This window comes from Aspergillus pseudoviridinutans, assembly GCF_018340605.1.
Source record: "Aspergillus pseudoviridinutans IFM 55266 DNA, scaffold_2, whole genome shotgun sequence".
In the NCBI taxonomy this organism is placed as follows: Eukaryota; Fungi; Ascomycota; class Eurotiomycetes; order Eurotiales; family Aspergillaceae; genus Aspergillus; species Aspergillus pseudoviridinutans.
Genome location: NW_025091282.1, coordinates 2,945,074 through 2,967,228, shown reverse-complemented (window position 1 = coordinate 2,967,228; position 22,155 = coordinate 2,945,074). Strand labels below are relative to the sequence as shown.

The 22,155-nt window shown below is 51.7% G+C and overlaps 8 protein-coding genes across 8 annotated transcripts; 4 read left to right on the top strand and 4 right to left on the bottom strand.

Moving 5' to 3' along the window:
* Positions 1-156: 156 nt before the first annotated feature.
* Positions 157-1,456, top strand: Asppvi_003096 (GOLPH3/VPS74 family protein; the record flags this gene model as incomplete). Its single annotated transcript, XM_043299068.1, has 4 exons — positions 157-426; positions 528-774; positions 853-1,346; positions 1,406-1,456. The coding sequence occupies 4 exons, from the start codon at positions 157-159 to the stop codon at positions 1,454-1,456; spliced, it is 1,062 nt and encodes a 353-aa protein (XP_043155003.1).
* An 887-nt stretch (positions 1,457-2,343) lies between these two features.
* Asppvi_003095 (NADP-dependent oxidoreductase) lies at positions 2,344-3,516 on the bottom strand (the record flags this gene model as incomplete). The annotated part of the gene is made up of 1 exon (XM_043299067.1): positions 2,344-3,516. The coding sequence occupies one exon, from the start codon at positions 3,514-3,516 to the stop codon at positions 2,344-2,346; it is 1,173 nt and encodes a 390-aa protein (XP_043155002.1).
* A 514-nt stretch (positions 3,517-4,030) lies between these two features.
* On the bottom strand, positions 4,031-5,242 carry Asppvi_003094 (phosphatidate phosphatase App1 family protein; the record flags this gene model as incomplete). The annotated part of the gene is made up of 1 exon (XM_043299066.1): positions 4,031-5,242. One exon carries the CDS (start codon positions 5,240-5,242, stop codon positions 4,031-4,033), a length of 1,212 nt encoding a protein of 403 aa, XP_043155001.1.
* Positions 5,243-7,747: 2,505 nt separating this feature from the next.
* On the top strand, positions 7,748-9,011 carry Asppvi_003093 (uncharacterized protein; the record flags this gene model as incomplete). The annotated part of the gene is made up of 2 exons (XM_043299065.1): positions 7,748-8,019; positions 8,099-9,011. 2 exons carry the CDS (start codon positions 7,748-7,750, stop codon positions 9,009-9,011), a joined length of 1,185 nt encoding a protein of 394 aa, XP_043155000.1.
* A 508-nt stretch (positions 9,012-9,519) lies between these two features.
* On the top strand, positions 9,520-11,379 carry Asppvi_003092 (CBS domain-containing protein; the record flags this gene model as incomplete). Its single annotated transcript, XM_043299064.1, has 5 exons — positions 9,520-9,894; positions 9,971-10,440; positions 10,492-10,609; positions 10,667-10,845; positions 10,905-11,379. The coding sequence occupies 5 exons, from the start codon at positions 9,520-9,522 to the stop codon at positions 11,377-11,379; spliced, it is 1,617 nt and encodes a 538-aa protein (XP_043154999.1).
* A 2,576-nt stretch (positions 11,380-13,955) lies between these two features.
* Asppvi_003091 (uncharacterized protein) lies at positions 13,956-15,234 on the bottom strand (the record flags this gene model as incomplete). The annotated part of the gene is made up of 2 exons (XM_043299063.1): positions 13,956-15,105; positions 15,167-15,234. 2 exons carry the CDS (start codon positions 15,232-15,234, stop codon positions 13,956-13,958), a joined length of 1,218 nt encoding a protein of 405 aa, XP_043154998.1.
* A 2,892-nt stretch (positions 15,235-18,126) lies between these two features.
* On the bottom strand, positions 18,127-20,467 carry Asppvi_003090 (VHS domain protein; the record flags this gene model as incomplete). The annotated part of the gene is made up of 8 exons (XM_043299062.1): positions 18,127-18,327; positions 18,380-18,936; positions 18,994-19,363; positions 19,417-19,689; positions 19,758-20,051; positions 20,119-20,194; positions 20,254-20,341; positions 20,401-20,467. 8 exons carry the CDS (start codon positions 20,465-20,467, stop codon positions 18,127-18,129), a joined length of 1,926 nt encoding a protein of 641 aa, XP_043154997.1.
* A 373-nt stretch (positions 20,468-20,840) lies between these two features.
* On the top strand, positions 20,841-22,086 carry Asppvi_003089 (ribosome biogenesis TSR3 family protein; the record flags this gene model as incomplete). Its single annotated transcript, XM_043299061.1, has 3 exons — positions 20,841-21,082; positions 21,140-21,276; positions 21,350-22,086. 3 exons carry the CDS (start codon positions 20,841-20,843, stop codon positions 22,084-22,086), a joined length of 1,116 nt encoding a protein of 371 aa, XP_043154996.1.
* Positions 22,087-22,155: the final 69 nt, after the last annotated feature.

Here is a 22,155-nt window from a genome sequence, read left to right as displayed (position 1 = left end):
CCAAACTCCTCTTCTTGCTTTTTCTTTAGTATCTGTTCTGCTCCGGATCCAACCTAGAAGCATCACCATATACACCTCGCGGTCGAGTCTCCGTCATCAGCACCTGCTCAACCAGTTCCCCGCTTTCAGTCCACCGACCTACATACCGACATCCTCATGGCCTCAGCCGGGGGCTTGACTCGCCGGAGAGGTGGCGGTCGAGTCGCTGGCGGAGATGACAACGATGATAGCAGAGTGTCTTCCCCGGTATCTAGAAATGGCTCCGCACTTGACCACCGCGGCCCCGAGGCCTCATTCACAAGCTCTGAGAATGGCCACAAGATCGCGTTCGATCCCCGGGATCTGAGCGAGACTGAAGAGCGAAGCAAGCAGCCCAAACTGACTCTGATGGAGGAAGTGCTGCTGCTGGGGTTGAAGGATAAACAGGTCAGTGCTGGTTTAAAATCATTACCACGGGCTCGATGAGCCGCTTGTGCGCATTGACGAGGCAATGCTGACATGGAGCTTGCGATTCTCCGCTCTGATAGGGATACCTTTCATTCTGGAACGAAAACATTTCCTATGCTCTTCGGGGTTGCATTGTCATCGAGTTGGCTCTTCGCGGTCGCATCAGCATGCAAAAGGACTCCTCCCGGCGACGGTTCCCTCTTGCAGATCGCGTAATCGAAGTCATCGATGATACATTGACGGGTGAGGTCTTGCTGGACGAGGCATTGAAAATGATGAAGTCGAGTGAGAAGATGAGCGTGAATTCATGGATTGACCTGATGAGCGGTGCGTGCAAAGACTCCGGCCACTGAACTTCCGACAGGTATACGAAAGAGAAGACGGGCAGCTAATGCGTCCATCTAGGTGAAACATGGAACTTGATGAAGATTGGGTATCAACTCAAACAGGTTCGTGAGCGGCTTGCCAAGGGTCTCGTCGACAAAGGCATTCTCCGTACCGAAAAACGTAACTTCCTCCTCTTTGACATGGCCACACACCCAGTCGCCGACGGAGGCGCCAAAGATGATCTTCATCGCCGTGTCCGCAACGTTTGTAGCAGTCGCACCGTGATTCTGTCGGCCAACCAATGGCTCCCTGAAGATGCTGAGTTCCGGTATCTTCGAACCGTTGTCATGGTATGCGCGGCCTATGCGGCCAACGTGTTGGAGAATGCACTTGTTACAATGAGCCACGAGGCGAGAGAGCGGGCTTTTGCGCAGGTTGATGAGTTGCTGGCAGAGTATTCCCAGTGGCCGTTCGCTCGGAGACCGGGTGGTGGACAGGCCATTGGTGCCAACCTGGCACAGGCCATCAACGACGAAGTCAATAAAGCTAAGGATCGAGAACTTCAGTTGGAGGTATGTTTCGTCGCTCTCTATTTACGGTGTTACAGAAGCTGATGTGCAAACATCTACAGATTGTCGCAGCATGTTTGAGCGTTTTTACCAGACTCGATTCCTTACTGTAGCACTGACTGTCCTGCTATTTTTGTTATGCCGGTATGCAGGTTGTCAACCGCTATCAATCTAATTTTTCAGTTTTTGCTTCTGTCTTTCCCATTCACATCTTCTACCGGTTTCTCACAGGACATAGCACACAGAGAGACTTGTGGATCGATCTCATGTATTTTTCTTCTTTTTTAAAGCACGCGGGTTGAGACCGGTCGAAGGCGGTCTTCATTTTTGCTTCCTTGAATGATTATCCGTCTGGGTTGTTCGAATTCCAAAACTTTTCATCTCTCCGGGGCTTCTTGTACCTGCTTTCTTCTTTTTCTGTTCGCGTTCGGGAGAGAGGCGGGCAAGGGCTGTCTTGCGGCGGCAGGACAGAGCATCACATTATACAATAACTGAATCCTATGGACCATGCGCAGCCTATTGATAGCACTGGGCCTGTCTGGCGGTTCGATCGCTGAAGGATCAACGCGCTCCAGCGCTCAGGACTCAACAAATGGAAACAGCTGGGAGTGCGCATGTCCATTCTCTCTCGGCTTTTGCATGCTTCGTCGCCTTGTGAACCTTTCTCTCAGGCAAGTCGATGATGACCTACTCTACCTACTTTTACTTCAGAATGTGTGTTTATCTTGAAACTACCATTTTCGATTCCAAGTCTTCCGATTATTGTCGAGTACCAAGTACCCTTCTTGTTCAGCTAGGTGTCATAGATGGACGCAAGTTCCATTATAGTACCTGAAATATAAGGCTCAAAACTAAAAAGACGTGCTCGTACGCTCCAATGCAAATTGTGTCCTTCCCCCGTATACTGACGCCAGTCAAATGACAGCATACTGATTGCTATGGGAGAAACAAAAATTAAAAAAAACGCCCCTGGCCCGAGTATGCAATGACTATACACCATCTATGGGTTAACCCGTATCACCATCATACCTCCTCGCCTCCCTCCCCCGGCGCCAGCAGCGCCCGCAGCTAGTATATCTGCGCCGTTGACCAGATCCGTGATGCTCTCCACCCGTCCGCGGACGCTATTTTCCTCGACCAACCTCGCGATGTGCGCGAGCGCCTTCCCATCCGGCTCTACAGCGATGAATCTGCTCAAGGGGCCTTTCTTCTTCGAGCCGTTACCGGTCTGCGTATCTTCCTCTGTCCGCCCGTTCTGAGCCGGCGCGGAGTCGACGGCGGTCAAGACGGCGCCGTCTTCCTTGACAACCGCTGGCGAGTGGGCTTGCTGGAACATCTCTTCGCCCGCGCAGTCGATGACGATATCCACGGGCTCCCACTGCTTCTGCTTGAAAATTGTGGCCAGGTCCCACTCGGCTGGCAACGGGAGGGCGGCGACGATGTACTGGTCCACCTGGTATTGGTCGCGGAGGGTTGCCCCCTGTTCTTCGCTGTCGCAGGTTGCGCAGATCCACGGGCGATAGTGCGGGAACAAGGACGGGGCCCGCAGCAACTGGAGCGCCTGGATACCGACCTCGCTGTTGCGGGCGTTTGTGACGAGCACCCGCAGGCCACCGCGGACGTGGTTCGTGTCGGCGGGATTCAGTTTGCCGTAGGTGAAGAGGGCTTGCCATGCGGCGAGAGCGGGTAAGGGGATCGTCGCTGCCTCTGCGGCGGTGATGTTCTTGGGCTTGAATGCGAGCTCGTCTTCCGTTGCGAGGACGTAATCGGCTGCGGCGCCGTCCCGGCTGTGACTGGTCAGACCGAAGACGGCGTCCTCGACTTTGAACTTGGGGCCGGATGGGTGCCAGTGATCTTCATCGGGGGTGCTGATGACTGTGCCGCAAAAGTTGTGGAGGGGAATCTTAGGGATAGATATTCTCGGGTTGAGCACCTTCGCGAGTCGCAGCTCGTCATGCGAGAAGGCGGCCGTTTGGACTTTGATGAGGTATTGGTTCGGTGACGGCATGGGTGTGGGAAAGTCGGTATCGAAGATCAGGCCTGGCTCGGGGCAATCCACAGTTGTCACGTAGTGGCTGTGGTTGTCGCCCAGGCTGTAGTAAAGGGCCCTCATCGTACTCGGGACGAATGTTTGTTCATCCATATCAACTTGCGCTGGCTTTGCTGGCTTCATGGTGAAAAGAATTCAGTACTTAGGTAAGGCTTCCGTTGAGTTCAAAATAACCATTTATTTATTGTATCTCTTGACAGTACAAAAAGAGCTTCCTCTAGGTCAATGAGCGTGCGAGGAAGTTGTAGGTGTTAAAGAGTTCCACAGGGACATGCAACACAGGCAGCTCTGGTAAATTCTAAATTCTCTTCGGGAAACAAACGCCCTGTGAAGCGCGATGGATTACAGCAGAAAATTCGACTTTTTGACAACCAGAAACAATAATCTGCTGGCAGCGCTGCGGAGCGAGACTGCATCGGACTGTATGCCTAGACTTCGATGATGCGGATGCCCTCACGTTGACGTAACTGTGCTTATATCAGCGACTCTACCAGCAGCTATCAGATAACTTTTTGCCTTACCTCTCTACTAGAATGACAGGAAGAGCCTGAGCATTATCCATGGGTTCTGCACACAATATTGTGGATCGGTTATGGTGCACCAATCGCGCAGTTGTTCCTTCTCTACCGAGAGCAACCTATGGTATCGACCGAGAAAGTCGGTCCACAACCTGATACACTTCTTCGGGCTCTTCAAATACTGTCCATACACTTTCCGGAACCCCTTTGAAAGCAGTCCTGAATCGTGCTGGAGAATTCTTCCCTTCCAAGTGTGGGACATCTGTGACCTTACGGATCAGAATCGCCTTCACCCAGGTCGGGTGCCGTCTGTAGATTTCTGCATAAGCCTCTGGATCCGTCTGCGTAGAGTCACCAATGCAGAGTACTTGTCTCGTCGGAAAAGATCGGTACAACTTTTCCATGTTGTTCACTTTATACCCCATGGTGTATGTAGTAAAGGATCGAATCAACGAACCGACATCCATCCAGGAAGACTCGCGGAGCATCAGTGTGCCTGGAGTGAACCAGGTGTAGATAAACTCGCGGAGAAACGGATACAGATTGTATGGGGACGCTGATAGATAGAACCAGGTTGGTACTAGTTGTTTTTGTGTGTGGAAGTAGAATTGAGGCATTCCTCGAATGGGACGCGCTGTCTCGACAAAAGTGGTCCGTAAGATCCCAGTGGGTTCTGAAGTCATTGTATGCTTGATAGTGTCATCTATGTCGGAAATCAGAAGCCAACCTTCCGGATCAGCGAAGAGCGTGTCCATAAACACTTCGCTCTCCCATCCCCGAAGGTACGACCGTATCCTGGTGCCGTCTGCGAGATGGCGCGAACCTAAGTTCACTGTCTGGCTGCAAATACCATTGCTGTCCGTGGGACCAATTTGACGGAGCTGTATGGAGTCGTCTGACAACGGGATCTCGATGACCATTGTATGTGCAGGTGCTGTGTGGTACAAGAATGGCCGTAGTCGACGGGTTATTTGATGGCGGGTCTCTCGCTCAGTGCCTATCTCGCCGTCGAGACCAATGAGATCCGCTATCGTTGCGACAAACTTGCTGACATCTTTTCGACTGTCCTTTTCAAACACGCAGGCAACAACTTCAACACGCCACGCCGGACGTCCTTGCCCAAGGCCTTTGGGAGTGACACGCTGATAGGCTGTATTATCAAACAGCCACACTGTATGCTGGCGAGCATTCGCTATCTGTAATGAAGCCTGCTTCCAGAGGATAGAGCTGATAAATTTCAGCATTCTGAATTTCCTCTTCATCTTAGAGCGGGGTTTGTGTTGTTGGCTTTTGGCCATCAGAGGTCTGTCCTCTGCTGTAACACAACTCATTGTTGCGGCGCTTTGCTTGACTCAACTTCTGGCAGCTACAGGTAGGACTTCGAGGCAAACATTCGGCGAAGAAGGAAGCACAATCCGCAAGAGATGGATTTATATAGAAAATTGAATGGATCACAATAACCACACAGCCTAGCAAGGAACGCAAAGAGTCATAAGGCTTTCTCTGAACTCAGCTGGTGATTTTGTGTTTATATATCATTTGGGGACCTAGTCCTTCTGACCTTTGAGCAGAACACATCGTATTGAACATTAAGTCACTGGCAAGGACTTTTCTGGAAGCACATGTGGCAATGATCACGAGAGTTCCCATCGTTTGACTGGCCAGAGGAGCAAGACGAGATGGTTGACTATCCGTCTGTGGTAAACTTCGATTTTGATCGACGTTCGTGAAGAGCTCTTGGCGTCAGGGGCACACGATGTCAGCCTGGTGATGCTTGTGACCAACCAGTATCAGCCGTTTCTTCTCCGCGCCTGACCTCGATGATTGACTCAATCATCGGATCATCATCAAATCAGAGCTTCTCATGATAGGCAACAGAAGGCTACGGCAGATCGATAGACGTAAACGCGAAGGCCCGATCATGCTCGTCATCAATAGCCATTTATGTGACCAAATACGGGCCACAGTATTTCTTAAGGAGGTGCTTGTGGCTGCTAAGGAAACGGAAAAAAAGGAAAAAAGACATGAGAATAACTGCGTGAGTGACACAGCTTCCAAGTTGACTACGGCACACGGGGGGAATTTTCAAGAGTCCTCGCTGGCCTGAGAGCGCTCATCGAGAGGAGTCAGTGTGTCTTTCTTTCATCACATTGAAGGACGCCTGATTTGAGACAACAGAACTGCTCTCAATATCAGTCAGAAATTCTAAAGTCTTGACCAGGTCAAGGCTATTTGGTAATGTGCTGCGATGTGGTGATGGTAAGAAGAACAGAGATCAACAACAATAATCGGCTGCAAAGGAGACAAGGGGGATCTTCTGTTCAGCATCAACCCTTGAATTCGCCCCTTCCTAGCAGATTATCGCTATTCCTTTCACATTTCCCCTCTCTTATGATGACCTCAGCTCTACTGGGTTTAGATGTGCCCTTGCTTCTCTCATTCGACCAACGATCAGATCTCTCCCTTTGCCTCGGGTTGCAGGAATCTAAGACTCAGCTTCACTGATGATTCGAAACAAGACGAAATTCCCACGAGGATATTGCCCTTGCATATGTCTCTTTTCAAACAGAGACAGGACGCCCTGGTGCATCTGATGATACATTGGCATCCCTTATATTGACCAAAGCGCTCGTGTCCTATCCGATAGTCTTCAATCTGGGGATCCCTAGCCTTATAAATAACTTCTTGCTCGATGCTGATATTCTAGCTGTATATTCTCGAGATCCATACTGTGACTTGGCTTCCGAACCATCACACCATGCAGCTCACCGTTAGAGAGATGCCTTATACCAAGACTTCTCAGCCGCTTTGTACTTCGAAGAGGTACACATCAAAGTATGATAACACGCGCGAGCTCCCAAGCTATGCCTCAGCCAATCCTTTCATATACCGAACATCCGACCATTCATTCACCCACTTGTGCGAAACTCATCGACTAGCTACTTGTGCGCGTTGTCATTCTGTTGATGGTCACTGTTGGCGAGAGACATTGCCGTCCACCGTGTCTCATCGGCGACCACCCAATACCGCTTATCTGTCCGTACCGAGTGTCTGAGGAACCTCTGTCGACTTACCAGCAATCTGAGGCCGTCTACCTTTTTCATTGACTCGAGTGGGCTACTTGCGGCACCGTTGAGCAAGAAACACAGAACAGGGTCGCAAGAGCGGACCTCTCTCAACGCGCGTATGGGCGGATCCTGAGCGAAAGATGAATAAACAACCACAATTATATTGTGCTTTGATACTGCTGTCAACATTAGCGGTCAGGGTGGATTGGCAACCTTGTCGAATGCTGCAGGGCTGATAGCCATCTTTGTACATAACTTGATTTGGGCTGGGATCAGATCAAGGATTTCCATTACTTCTCTTCTAGTCCATCATTCTCGCTTAATGTCCATATATATCAGATAACCAACAATTGGAAACATCTGCATAGATTAGCAGCCGACTATCTGTTATCATTAGAATAAAGGGACGAAATTCCACTGTGATGGTTAAATCACGTGAATCACAGGGCTGAATCGTTACTTATCCTGTTCGTGTCTGGAGACCTAGCGGAGTTCTTCACCATAATATACCTCTAACAAAATCAAATTGAGTGTCTGAGCTGCTGCTAGTAATGACATTGAAGGTACAGCGTAAAAAAGGTACTCAAGCAGAGATGGCCGAAGCTTCACTTCAATGGCTTACAGGCTGGTAGGGGCCGTTTCAGCATCAGCAGCAGGGCAGTCCATTTCAGTGAATTGAAAGAATCCTATTGTCCAGCTATATCTACTATTGCAGCTTAGTTTGACATGGTCAAAAGACTTCTCGCCCACCATATCGGTGACTTTACCATGTCTGTCCAGAAGCTGGACCGGAAAAGCGGCCTAGTCTACGAAGAACAGGTTATGGCTCCTGCTATGCCCCATTCTATGGGCCCATCTTGGGTCCATGAAAGCCCATTTTGCACCATGGAGCGAGACGCGAGACACGAGAAGGGCGCACCCTCTTTGAAAGAGTGTGCAATGGAGCAGCTTCTGTCTGATCAGAGGGGTTTGACGCCCGAGTTGTTTCACCATATCCCATGGCGTATGGCAAGCAGACTGTGGGATCATCTTGGCAAACGGTGAGTGAAGGCCTAGTGCAGTTCTCCCTGAGATATGCTGTGCCGTAAACAATGCTGAATCCAATGCAACGGTCTTCAGCCAAAGAAGGACCTTGTACATGTGGAAATTGTTTGCAACAGTGTACCCTGCCGAATTTCCGGATGTTGCGAAATACCGATCCATGAAAGTCAAGTGGCCCCAGATGCCATTGCGAGAATACTGGAGCGTAGTCAAGAGCGATTCTCTCAGCTGGCGCTTGGTCTTGACTCTGACTCCCTGGTTTGGGCGGGTCCCAGAGCTCGTGGAGATTGCGGATATCAAGAATCTCGTTGCGCTGGAGATCGCCACACCACTGCAGATAATGCCGATGTCAGACAGCTCGGAGCTACGTGTGGCTGGTCTGAGCGACCGAATCGCACGGACGTGGAGTGAACTGGCGGAGACGTCAGGAGCATTTACCCACCTTCGCGTCCTCAGGTTGTATAATCAGCCAGACCTATCTCCGGTGGGGATACGGTACCTCAGTGCTCTTCCAGGCTTGTGTCTAATAATGGCCCATGGGTGTCCCAATCTCAAATCCTGCCTCCAAGGCGAAAGCCTGGACAAAGATCGGTGGGAGGTGACAGCAATCCCACAGTTTGTGGCCAAAAATTCCAACCAATTGGAAGTATCAGAGCCTCTGACACTCTATGAATGCTATCAGAAGAGCTTTCATGACAGCAATGAGGGACACGCGAGAGAAGAGAGCATTCTACGAGGCAGCCCTGTTTTGGACTTTCGAATCGTACCAGAAGGCAGTCTGGGTCTGGGTAAAAGAGGCAGCAGTTCTTCTACGATATACTTCCAGCGCAGAACCGCCTCTGGGTCTAGACCTCCAGAGCCACCACTAAAGAAGGTGAAGATGGCAGACCAATCGCCAGAGACGTCACGGCCGAGATCTGGATCCAGAAAGCCAGTGATGAGAAAGGGAAACCCGAGAGATCTCCGTGATGTCTTAAGTGACTTTCTTTGATTTCTTCAATCCACATGACAAGGTGCCTGAAATGGCAGCAGATGGAATTGATCGACCACAGTTCTAACAGTCTACGGCCTGGTCTTCTCTCTATGAACTGGGAGTCAGGCGATGATTGCCTCAGGCGTTGCAGGCATAAGTTGCATGATCGGTATCGGTTGATAAGGTAAATTTCAGGTATGGTAATGACGCTGCAATGACACCAATACCTGCAGCTGATTGGTCAGTTGCCGATGCCGAGCCAAACACCGCTGATTCCCCCGCACCGCCCCGTGATTGGCACCGCCTCAAGGGAGCTGAAGTGCTTGTCCACAGCGATCTCGCTGGTGAAGCCATTTCAGTTGGCTAAATGAGAAACAGAAGTGCATCCTGAGCGTCTCTTTTAGGTAATAATAAGTGAGACAGCTGTCTCTGATCCTTTCTCCGAGACCGAACTTGTCATATCCGCTTATATCCTTCCGGGAGGGTCAGCTCCCCCGCGGATTAGCCCCCTTCCCCGCGCTCAGCCATGGCGGACCATCAGAATCCTGAAGCGGTGGCAGACCATTCCAATGGGTCAGCTATTGCATCGCCGCGATCTAGTACCGATTCACGCTCTCCATCGACGCGTAGCCAGTCCCTTCTACTCAATCACTCGAATCATCAGCATCGCCAGAGCTTCAGCGAGAGTCTCCGCGCTGCACCTGGTTCTCCGCGCACGCGCCGACAGCCGTCCTTCACCCAAGCAGCGATTCAGAGTCTGATCGATAACCCCCCTGCTCCTAGAGATGTCAACCCCGCATTTGCAGGCCGAGATTGGAGAGAAATCTCGATTTGGGAGCTTGTCAGGCCCGATGATTTGAGGTTTGTCGAGTTGGATACTGGAATTGAGGAAGCAACGAATGTAATTACTTGGTCTTGCATTTAAGTCTTGCATTTAAGTCTTGGTCTATAGTTTGCTAATGTCTGAATACCTACAGACACTGATCGATTCCAACGCCCCGGTGCTGTTGATTCGAGAGACCCGGGAACACAAAACGGCCGTGGGCACTTTCGATTACTCGGATCTGAATGCATACCTTCTACTTGCGGCGGGACTGACGCAGCCTAATGAAGAACTTCGCGAAGCGTATGAAGAACTGGCAAGAAAGGCCAGGGACGAGCACAAGATACCGCTGAAAGACGTGAAGGAGCTGAGCCGGAGTGAGCCACTGACCACACTCCCCGCATCGGCCAACTTGAGGACAGCTGTCGAGACGTTTGGCGGCGGGGTTCACCGCGTGGTCGTGGTGGATGAACGCAAGGACGGCGAAGTGGTGGGAATCGTCAGTCAATTCCGGCTGGTCAAGTTTCTGTGGGAGAATGGTCGTAGCTTTCCCGTCATCGATCAGTTGTACCCTCAGTACCTGCGTGATTTGGGCATCGGGTCTCGCGAGGTGATCTCCATCAAGTGAGTGTTCCTGCTTGCGTCTGCCTTGCGGCATATCTGACAGAGATTCAGTGGTGATAAGCAGCTTTGCGAAGCCCTGCAAATCATGAACAGCGAAGGCATCTCGTCCATTGCTGTGGTAGACAATCATTCCAACGTGGTGGGCAACATCTCTACGACGGATGTCAAGGTAATGCAATTGAGTTCCCAAACAGATCCTCAGCTGGCTAAAAGAAAGGTTGAATAGCTCCTCACGAGATCGTCGTCGCTGCCTCTTCTCCACAACACCTGCATTCATTTCATCTCCGTGATCCTGTCCGCAAGAGGCCTCATGGAGGGCAAGGACTCGTTTCCTGTGTTCTATGTGAACCCTGGCTCGACTCTGGCGCACACGGTAGCCAAAATGGTGGCCACCAAATCTCATCGGTGAGTGCTATATTGCTAGCTCAAACTACGTGGCCTGCAGTTAACCCAGGACAATGTAGATTATGGGTCACTGATCCCCTATCACCCTCGTCGTCGGGGCCACCTACACCATCTCACTCGACCGTTCAGCTTCCGTTGGCGGCCAGCGCCAACCCGACGCAGTCACCGTCGGTGTCACCTCCTGCAACGACGACCAACCTATCAGCTCCCAACTACAGCACTCCTCATCTTCCTAGTCCGCCTCAGCCATTCATAAATGCGGCATCACTCACGCATCCTGCTGCGTCGGTGGGAATGCCTCACGCAGTGGCGCCGTCGATACCCGCGTCTGCATTACCGGGCGCCCGATTGTCCGGACGCCTCGTGGGGGTGGTGAGCTTGACAGATATTCTGAACCTACACGCGCGGGCTAGCGGATTGAGCCCCGCTGATCCTGCAGAGAGCCGCAGTCGCCGGCGACGGAGCAGCAGCTCGAGCGTTAGTGTGCGCAAAAGCGGGGATGTTGGACGCGAGCTGTTCAGCCGGCGGGAATAGTCTGTTTGTACCCCTGGTATTTTGATGCGGTCCTCATTTTCCTTGTTCATTCCCACTGTCCTTATCAGCTAGTCAGGGATATTGTTTAGACGGGAGATAGCAGGGGCATTACGATAGCTACGATAGCATTGGTTACACGAATCAGAGATGATTTAAGGACCAGACTTTGAGCAGCCAAAGACAACGGCCAACGGAGATTGGAACTTGAATCAGCGTCTTCCGATTGGACACTGAACAGTTGCTTTTCAAACTCTAACTCTCTGTCGGCGACTCGGCGTACGGGGAAGACTACTACCTACCTTAGTTTACCACAATCGATCGCATCCGGTGGCGCCTGACCTCCTCACCCATTGGTTCCGCGATCTGCTCAATCGCCCCTCCAACCCGGAACTGAGCAGCCCGGCCCTGCGTCTGTGCCATCGCCCAACCAACCACTGTCCCTGCTGCGAGCACGTTCATCTCTCGCCTCTACGCAGCCTACCGTAAGTCTGGTGATAACGATAGCCTAAGGCGTAGTCTGGCGGCTCTGGCCGCCTGCCAGCGCCAACGGCCCCAATAATACGATATGATAAGCATGGATTAGGCTTAGAGTCGGAGCAACTCCGTGCTCATGCTCTTGCCTAACTGAGCCAGTTGGTAGTGTCCCTTAAAAAAGACTGTACCCCGTACCTAGACGAGGGTAGCTGAGGGTGGCAACAGGCCACTGGTGAGCCAACGCCGAGGGTGGCCGCGGTGGTGTGGATTCGACTCCATGGGGCTGGGGGCGGACCTGATCACTGATCACTGATCAACCCCGGATTTCGTCTTCGTATTGGTCCTGGTCCTAAGCCCTTAGCCCAACGAGTGCAGGGACAGTATCTCCCTAATTGAGGAATTGGTCAGAGATGAAATTTAGGCCACTACGGAGTATTGTTGCGTTACTGGGCCAACTCAAACGGCGAAAGAAAGTTCGGGGGATTCAGCCTGCAACGCCCAAGTCTGAGCTGAGCTCTGAACTCTGCAACCCGTGATGATGGACTCGCGCACTGATTGGATCTGGGCCTGAGTTAGGGCTCACGAGAGTTTACGGTAGGTTGCTGTGAAGCGTGGACGCGAGGAGATCAACGCTGAAAACGCTGATTTGAAATCTTTACCAATGAATCTGATGGAGTCAAGTCTCACTTCTGAGTAGCTAAGGTGCCTGGCCCACTCAATACGCGTAACTTTTTTGTCCCTGTGATGCGATGCTATACGATCGAGGAATTGCTCTTTTGAGTAAGGGGGAGTATGACTGAGCCCAGGGCTAGCCCATCTAAGTAACTGACGCGAAATTATTACTGGAAAGGAGAGCAAGGTAACATAGTCTCATATTTAGTCAGCTCTTGGTCATACTTAGTGCCTAATTTTTGAGTAATTTTGAGTCAGTGATTGCCTAATGGACACTTGCACCGTGACAGACTTCCAGGGAAGACGAGAATAAGGCGTCAATCAGGCATCCACTCCAGTCTCCAATGATAGCCGAAAACAGTTGCTAGATTGTGGTCAGTGCGCAAGCTCTAGTGGGGCGGTACAACTTTTGAACTTACTTTGTACCATAGTTACGCCTTCCAACTGACATGGAAATGCTGTAAGTAGTCGACAATTTCTAAGAGATACTGAGTAACAACTAACAAGTGATGTTGGTATCTATCCACGTGTGGGCTCATTTAATCTATGCTCGCCTGCATATGCAGATGCACATGTAGATCATATGCACCTAACCTTAAGCGCCGTTGCAAGTGCAAGTTGCAACTGTTCTGAGCGTTATGAGCCCACTATTCCAAATCAGGAGTGGCAATCCACCCTCTGCAGTGCCCAAACTTTATTTCCGTTTTCGGCCCCGCTGCACCGGACCCACCATCCTATCACAGCTAGTGCGCGCCCTAGTCGAGACTCTACAGAAGGTACAACCTACAGCCAACTCTATCTCTACTCTGTAGACTCCAAAACTTTCGAGTTCCTTGTACTCCGGACAGAAAAAAGGTTCAGAATCACATCATTCTAGGTACTGGACTGTCACCTGATTCAAAGGACTGGAATGGTCTGTGCGGGAGTGTTGCTACTAAGGATCCTTGTTGAATTACCAGCTGCTTGAGGTGAGATATTTTCTACTTACTGTGAATCTCCTTGCCCCTTATCTATGAAATTATTATAATGTCCACTTGCAATAGTGCTATGTACTACAGCTGAAACACAAGCTCTTACTCTAAACTCTATTCGCGTTTCTGGAATGTGGGGACCCTCATCTTAACGTTGCATACGCTGTGTGTTTACTGTTTGCGGTGCCTTCTCCTAATTAATCGCCCAAATTTCGTATGCCTGACGTGACAAGGTTACGCCTCCTCCTGTGCAGAGTTTTTCGGCTGTACAGAATTTTCAATATGATAGAATGTCATTTCTCATAGTCAATGTACAGGACCGTTGAAACGCCATGACCTGGGTATTTGATTCCCCCCGACCGTCTCCATAAATTTCGTGCAGTAGCCAAGTAAAGAACTGAAGAAACAAGAGACACCATAGTACAGGAGCAAGCTAGACCTAAAAAATACAGAGGTGGTTCAAGCGGTTGCCGTGAATTCGTCCAATGCAACGTAGTCGTCAAACCCAAACGTCTCCCGCTCCTGGATCGGTGCATCGTTGCCCAATCCCCAAGCAAAGCGGCTGAACTCATCGTAGTCAGGATCGAGCTCCTGGGGCGCAGAGAAGACAACCTCGCCCTCCTTGGTCGCGGCCTCGAGCTCCAGGTGCCCCGCGTCATGGCCCATCGAAGTGGGCGAGCGGGGCGTCCCCGGCGTTGGGCACAGATCGGGCGTGGACAGGGTTCTGGTGGAGACCATCTCCATCTTAGGCGAGCTCGACCCTGAAGCGGAAAATCGTGTTTGAGCCACGAACGGCTGGTCGGGCTCGGACCGGACTCGTGTGTGATTCGACACCCGTCCGTAAGTGGCATCAGAGGGCGGCAAAGAAGCAGGCACAGCGGATGGGAGACCGTGCATAGAAATCTCGGGAGCCGAAGCCATGCGGTCTCTGAACTGCCGTGTCGGGGCCCCGTTCCAGAACTGGGGATGCTGTTGCAGATGCTCTGGATATTGCTGTGGTTGGAAGCCTGCCCAAAATGGGCGAAATTGCTGAGACCCCGCAGCCTGTTGGGGCGATGGTGGCGCCTGTTGAGCGGCATTGGCAAGGTATGGTGGAATCGGAGTCGAGGAGGAGGCGGGAACCATCTCTGGATACGGTGCCTCGGGCGTCATACAGGATGACTGTGGGCTCACGTTATACGAGGGGGGTGGCATGTAGTTGTGATCCATTACCATCGGACTGGTCATGGCCCCTGTCGGCGTGCTCTCAGAGAAAGAAGAACGGAGGCTGGATAGATCCAGGCTCATCTTGCGCACGCCATTCTCCGGACCTTGAGGTGAGTTGGCCGCACGGCGTTGTTGAATGCCGTTGCTTCGGACGGCCAGCGCCGCCAGTAGTTGTCGATTCAGCTGCTCCTCGATGTGCAGGTTCTGCGCTTGAAGCATACGGATCCGCTTCTCTTGGTAGCGCTCGTCAACTTCTTCGTACATGGCCTCGCGTTCGACGATTTCTTTTGTAATGTGAAGGGCTTTGCCCGTGCGCTTTTTGTGCAGCATCGAGGCCCGGTTGGCCGATTCCAGACGAGCATCTAAGCTTCGATCTTTGCGTCTGGAGGCAGCAATGAAGGCTCTACTGGGAGTCAGTCTTGACTCGATTTCGGGTAGGAGACGAGAGCAAGAACAAGAATTACCTTTCTTGGTTTTCCTCTCGCGAACGAGGGATGGGGGCGACATCCAGATCCAGATCTGGAGACGCCATTGTGAAGGAGACTTGTGAGTGGTAAAAGAGTAAGAGTAAAGAATTGGGTATTTAGACACAGATATATACCATCAACGGCAAGCTATATACGCAAGACTTGCCTTCTGTTCAAGGGAAAAAGGGACTAGTAATATTAGAAAGAGGGAAAATGAGAGAGGCGGCGAAGCAGAAGAAATAAGTATGGACAGGAGAGGAGAGGAGAGGAAGAGGAAAGTATCCCAAGACAAGCGACAGTTAAACTTTGGGCCTAGAAGGCATCGCCCGATCCCTTCTTAGGGGGGTGTGTTGGTGGGTATGGGTAGGCAGCTGTCAACACAGACACAGCGAAGTCTAGAGCGAGGAGCCATGGGTTTCCGGGGTATGGGAGAGTTTGGATCCTTCCCCGTCGAGGCCACCAAGGGCCCTGCTGAATCTTGGTGCAGGCTGGAGAGTAGTTCTGGATGGCGCGACTGCCTGTATCCATGGATCCGAGGAAGAACCCCCCAGAGCCTAGCCTAGGCAGTGGACGAGCGCCTTCTCGTCTAATTTTTAGTAAGTACAGTATGTATGTATGTATCCTTGTAGGTATGTAGGTAACTATGTGGTAATAGGAGGCACGGCAAGTTGTGTTCTGAGTGCATCCTGCGGAGTTGGTAGCTAACCTACAACCTCAGTAGGTGTGAGAAGCTGAGGACCGGGGTCTGCTCGCCTTGTCTCAACCTAGTGGACTGGCTTGACTCAAGCTGGAAAGATTTGTCAGACACGAGAAGAGGGGTCGCCTCATCCTCTGGGCATGTTTCTGGGCTGAGGGAGAGGCTTACCCCGGAACTCATTTCCTCTTGAGTAAGGCGAATCACAACAATCAGATTGAGTCCTTTTCTTCATCAATGGGGTACTCCCTTTGTCGGATTGTCTGCAGAAGCTGAATTCGATGTTCGAGTCTAGTCTAGACTCTAGACCAACCGGGCCGAATCAAAAGCCCTCGATAGTACCCTATGCATACTACCTGGAGTGTGATACTCCTTGTAAGACTACACTCAGTTTCCGCAGTACGACCGAGGCCTTTGCTGATTGTTGGCCATAAGGTACCCGCTAGTCTAGTCGTAACGGTCAAGAGCAACCAATAATCTAACCTATTGAGTCCTGCCAAAATAGACGACGGACTCGAGCAAACTCTACCTAAGAAATGAGAAAGAATGTGTCCAATGGTCAAGGAGGAAATGCCCCCATAGTTTTCAAGGCCCCTACGGAGTACGGAGCATCCCCAGGAGTCTAGGGCAAGGTAATCTTGGGAGCGATCATTCTAGCCATGCAACTGTGATGGATATGGTGATGGTCCAAGCTAAAATAGCTGACCCACCGACCGGCAGTCAATCAATCAATCGTCTGAAAGCAAACCAGATGCTGAAAACTTTTCCGGATCTGCGTCGGCTTTACACGGCTCTAACTGATGTCGCTGATGAAGTCACGTGATTTACAAACACCCCCGCCTGCTTCCAGATCAGGATCGATCTTTCCCAATAGGGCAGTTCGATCTGAACAGCTTCAGACATGGATCAGTCTCTCTCCATACACGGTACCAATCCCACTCCATCATCCTATGAATGCGCTCTCTCAATGAGTCGGCGAGTCGGAGTTCTCCAGATTCCACATCTTACTCTGAGTGAAATCAACCTACTTGCTGCGTTCGCTGGAACTTGTCTCAACTCTGATAATGAGTATTTTAGTACATGCATGGGCTAGCTACGAAACTCTTGCAGATCAACTGCGCAACGAGTCGAGATAGGCAAGAGGTAGTAGTGTCAACCAATACCCCTCCAAGGGACTGTTAACTCGTCATCTGAACTACATTTGTACCTGCATCAGTCTCATGCATGATGATTCAAGGCGTTACGCTATCCTAGCCGTCAATTTTCATTCATGACTCGATGCCATGATCTGCAAATATTCTGCTAAGCATCTTCAAGCACTGCTATTAGATCAGCCCACCTTGTCGCTTGTCACGGTCCCTCCCATCTTGCATCCGTGGTTGGACTGAACCGTTCGATTCGCCACCCCGAGGGAAAGTCCCCAGACACTTTGTTCGGGGTCGCCGTTTGTTATCAGCTCTAGGCTATTCGCGGGGCTCAGGTCTTCTCTTCTTATCGTCCTATAGCCGGCGCTGTACCGACGAATAGGTACCTGTTTGGCTTCGCCGTTTCTCGAGAGTCGACCATTCTTATGGCTCGCTTTGTAGATAACCTGATAGGTCCTCGTGGAGATCTAACATTTTCTCTTACTCTCATGCTCTCGCGTTGCTAACTCCTGTTCTCCGAACTGCGCTGCGTCCCACCCGAGACACGGCCGAAATTCAAATGTCGGGTCTGTGCCACCGCCACAGCTGGCCCCATCACTAACACGGGGAATTAATACGGAGTATTTCCAACGGTATGACCTATGCGTGCCAGCCTGTCATTCGTCAATGAGTCCAGCTGCCAGAACTACCTAACCAGCTAGGAGGCTTGTGCGCAAGGGCTAGACTGAATCTCAGCCTTACGGCGAGATAGACGGCATCTGTCTTCGTGGGCACGGGGGATCTCGGCGTTACTCCTAGGTCCTTGGTCCTCGTCTATCAATGCTAGCAATGTCAAAACAAAGTAAATCAGCACTTTAACCAAACGCGTATACCGATATACCGCTAAATCTCAGCAACCAACAGTCTGCTCAATCTATTGGTATGGAAGAAAGAGGATGGAGAGAAAAGACTGCTCAATCAGCCAAAAACGAGAAAAAGAAAAATTATGGACAATCAATGCTTGTGGCGGAATCGAACCATCGAGGATCACAGTTCTCAGATAGACAAGACCACGGGAAGCACACGGAGAAACATATCGGGGATATCCATTACAACTTGCTGGCCATCATCTCCATTCCCTAGGCAATTCCCAATGGTGGCACCATCCCTTGTTCTTCTTTCCTCTCGGCGCCTACCTTGTACGACACTCTAAACCGAATCTTGACCGAATTACCCTTGCCTGCATCGACCCCATCTAGTAACATCTCCTGCTGGACGCCGTTCTGCTGCAGCGGTCCGATATCTCGTCCAGACTGCGGCCGGAGCTGCAATGTATAAGACTGTAGCGCTTTTAGCATGGCTTCGTTCTGAATCGTAAGTGGGGGAACTAACCTTCTCTACGGCCACCTGAAAGTGCAGCTCATTCAGCGGCTGGCCGGTGGTGTTCGAAAACAGGGCTACCACGTGGATCTGCCGGGGCTGGCTGGGATGCCGCCGTGCAACGAACTCGATCCGTAAAGACGAGTTCAAAACTTGCACCTTATTAGTGGTTGGGAGGGCGTTGCTTTCCGGCAGTGAGGAAGCAAAGTTCCACTCGTCATCTTCTTGTGCCTTGGCGCTGCTACCACTGGCAGCTGCAGTGTTAGGAGGACCAGCTCCCACCAAGTCGAGGAGAGACGAAGAAGCAGCTGCGGGTGACTGAGTCGAAGAAGCTCCGGACGGGAAGGGACTGGAGGCCCGAGGGCTTGCGGACACGAGAGCTGCAAAAGGATCGCTCGCAGGGGGCGGCGGTGTCGGGGTCGCAGTCGGTTGCTGTGGTGGACGGGGAGCCGGGGAGGAAGACTGCGGGACCGGTCGGGACGAGTTGAATGAAGCCATGATATCGTAAGAAGGCTTGAATCCTGCAGGGGCTTGTTGTAGCGGTGGGTTGGCAGACGTAGCCATGTTTCCTATATCCATCGTCAGTCGTCAAATCTTGCACCATCCTGTTCCTCAACGGCACTAACCAGGTCCCAACGAGATACTACCTGCAGGGATTGGCTCCTCTATTGACAAGCCAAGCAGGTCATTCTCCAAGGAGCTGCCCCCGGCCGCTGGCGGCGCATTGCCGTTCGAGCTCGGCTCCGGGTCGAAGTCGATCAAGGAGAGTTCGTTGTTTGCGTTCTTCGATACCCCCGTCGTAGTGCCTAGAGTACCCTTGGGAATCCTGGATGCCGCATCGTAGTCACCCTTCTTAACCAACTTGTAGCGTTCAATGGTGCGGTGAATGCTGTCATTTATTTCCAACAGTTTATGGACAGCTTCTGGGTCATCTGACTCTTCCTCGCACATCTTCTGAATCTTCGGATGAGCACTTTGAAGTGCGCTCGCAAGTTCCTGTTCGAGTTAGTGGCCACAAACGTTCAGAGTCGCCCATGCGCGATCCTCACCTCGAACACGTCGCCTTCGGCAATCCGATCGCCCGGCTTGTGGCTCTGCAGCATCTCCTCCAGAATCTTAGCCTTCTGCTGCACCTTGGCCACTTCCTCTGCTGCCTTAGCCCGGTAGTCGGTCTTGTGTCTTGTGTCGAAACCGGCCATCACTTTCATCAACCGATTGGCTTCCTGCAGGTCCGCCGGCGTGCCTCGGCGGATCAATTCCTGCAGCTTCGCCGATTGTGCTTCCCGCTCCTCCTCCTCCATCTCCTCAGCCGAACGCAGGTTCTGTTGTCCAGAAAAAGTCAGTCCTACTCAAGTCACCATACGCGGAAACCAGGAAGATAAGGACGTACGTCGCTTGGGTTCAGGACAGCGGCATCCTCATGACGGATTTCAGGAAACATGTAGCCCTTGTATAAGAGCAGGCGGTGCATGTCACGGATATGGCCCAGATCGTCCTTGTACCTCGACGTCTGGCAAATAGTCTGCCGCCATTCTTCAATCGACTCCAGAATCCGGTGCTGCACCCGGGAGGGCCGCATTGGCGGTCTTTCCGGGAAACGACGAACCAACTCATTGAGAAACTCCTTTGTACTGATTTGGAGGTGGAACGGATAACCGCAATTTTTGACGCAGATGTCGAGAAGCTGTTCACAAGCAACCGTGGTCAGCCCCGCACCAGCTCCCTGTCCGCCAGCCAACGAAACCACCTACCGCTAACGCCAGCAATGCGACATTTTGATTTCGGGAATTAATCAGGCGGACAATCTCAAATGCTGCCTCTCGAGGACTGTAATTGATAAGAATGCGCCTCCTACGTATGAATCAGGATTCCGACCGGCGACTCACGCGTTGCCTTTTTTGGAGTTGATCAGGTCCGCAACCTCGAGGTTCAGGGCAAGGTTGGGCTCGTAGAGAGAAAAATCACAGGCATTTCCTATCGATCATCAAGAGTCAGTTCAGGGCTCCTGCCAAGAGGCACGATTCGAGACGTACGAATGGCTCGTTGCAGCGGTGTGAGCCCGACATCAGCGTAGGCACCATAGCGGTCCCTAGCTGCCATACGTGCCGATGCTGCCTCCAGGATGACAACTGAAGAAGGAAGAGGAAGAAAAGTAGAGGGGGGCAGTGACAAGTTCAAGTAGTAGCCAAGCTGGACACACTGGCACAGACGACAACAGCTGGCTAGTAGGTGTTTGATGAATTGGAATGCCGACACTCTTGACTGCCTGGTGCTGGCGGGCGATGGAGAGAGGGTGCGGTACCTATGATTGCTAGTTCGGCGGGCGGAGCTCCACGTGTGGCGCCCTCATCGGCGTCTTGCCTCCGTTGGTAGAATTTCTCAATCACATCTCCTACATTCATCACTCTTACTTCCGCATACTGATTTTTGGCTATTAATTCTTACATTGCTATTGAACAAGCTATCGCAGATAATGGTCCGTCACAAGAAAGACAACTTCCCCCGAGGAGGCAAGAAATTCTCCTCTAACCCCCGCCCACGCCCAGTACCCCGCGATGACGACGATGGTTCGGCTACAGACAGGCCTGCCTTTAAAGCTGCCTGCTGGGATCTAGGACACTGCGATCCGAAGCGATGCTCTGGAAAGAGACTGATGCACTTTGGGTTGATGAGAGAACTGGCGATTGGCCAGAAGTTTGCCGGCGTGGTGATCTCGTAGGTCTCTTTTCTTCCTCGCCTCCATGTACGGCGAAACTAACGGGCAGCTATTAGGCCAAATGCAAAGAAGATTCTCTCCCCGGCCGATCGCGAATTACTAGAGCAATTCGGAGCCGCAGTGGTAGAGTGTTCCTGGGTGAGGGTCAAGGAAGTCCCATGGTCGCGAATCGGCGGCCGGTGCGAAAGACTGTGTAGGTGTCTTGTCTCTAGTCGCGACTATGCTCCTTGCAGAACGAAATGAGCTGATGATTTTTTGATCTGCAGTACCATATCTCATTGCAGCCAACACAGTGAATTATGGACGGCCCTGGCGGTTGAACTGCGTCGAAGCGTTAGCAGCCTGCTTCTGTATCTGTGGACATGAAGACTGGGCGCGAGAGGTCCTCAAGCACTTCAATTACGGCGAAGCTTTCCTCGAGATCAATTCGGCACTGTTGAAACGATACGCTGCCTGTGCGACGGAGGAGGACATCAAGAAAGCGGAGGAAGAGTGGTTGGCCAAGATTGAGCGGGAGTACGAGGAGAACCGCGCAGAGGGTGGTGCCGACGACATGTGGACAGTAGGAAACACAAACAGACGATCTGCACCGGCCGAATCAGACGCAGAAGAAGACGAGGACCAGGACGGGGACGAGGATGAGGATGAAGAAGAAGAAGCGGAGGAAGAACGAGACCCCTACGCCATCTCAGACGACTCCGAAGACGAAGCCCAAATGGCCGAGATCCGTGCCAAAATCCTCAACTCGAAATCTTTCCAGAACCCTTCCGTCCCGGACAAGCCCCAACCCGAGAAAATCACCCGGCCGGATCCGACACCGGTAGAAGATTCAGATGCCGAGTCTGGATCCGCAGCTAGCGACGACGAGGAATTCGATAAGATCATCGATGCGACGCCGGTGACAGATCGAACGGGCATCATTGCCGCGTCGCAGCGCAAGGGCAAAGAGACGTTCAGTGCATCGTTCTCGCGGACAGTCATCAATGCCCCACAGAGATGGTAGATTGCATGCTCGTTACGATTTCAATCTCGTCCGCTACAGTCCAGTGGCATCAACTCCTGGTAATCATGC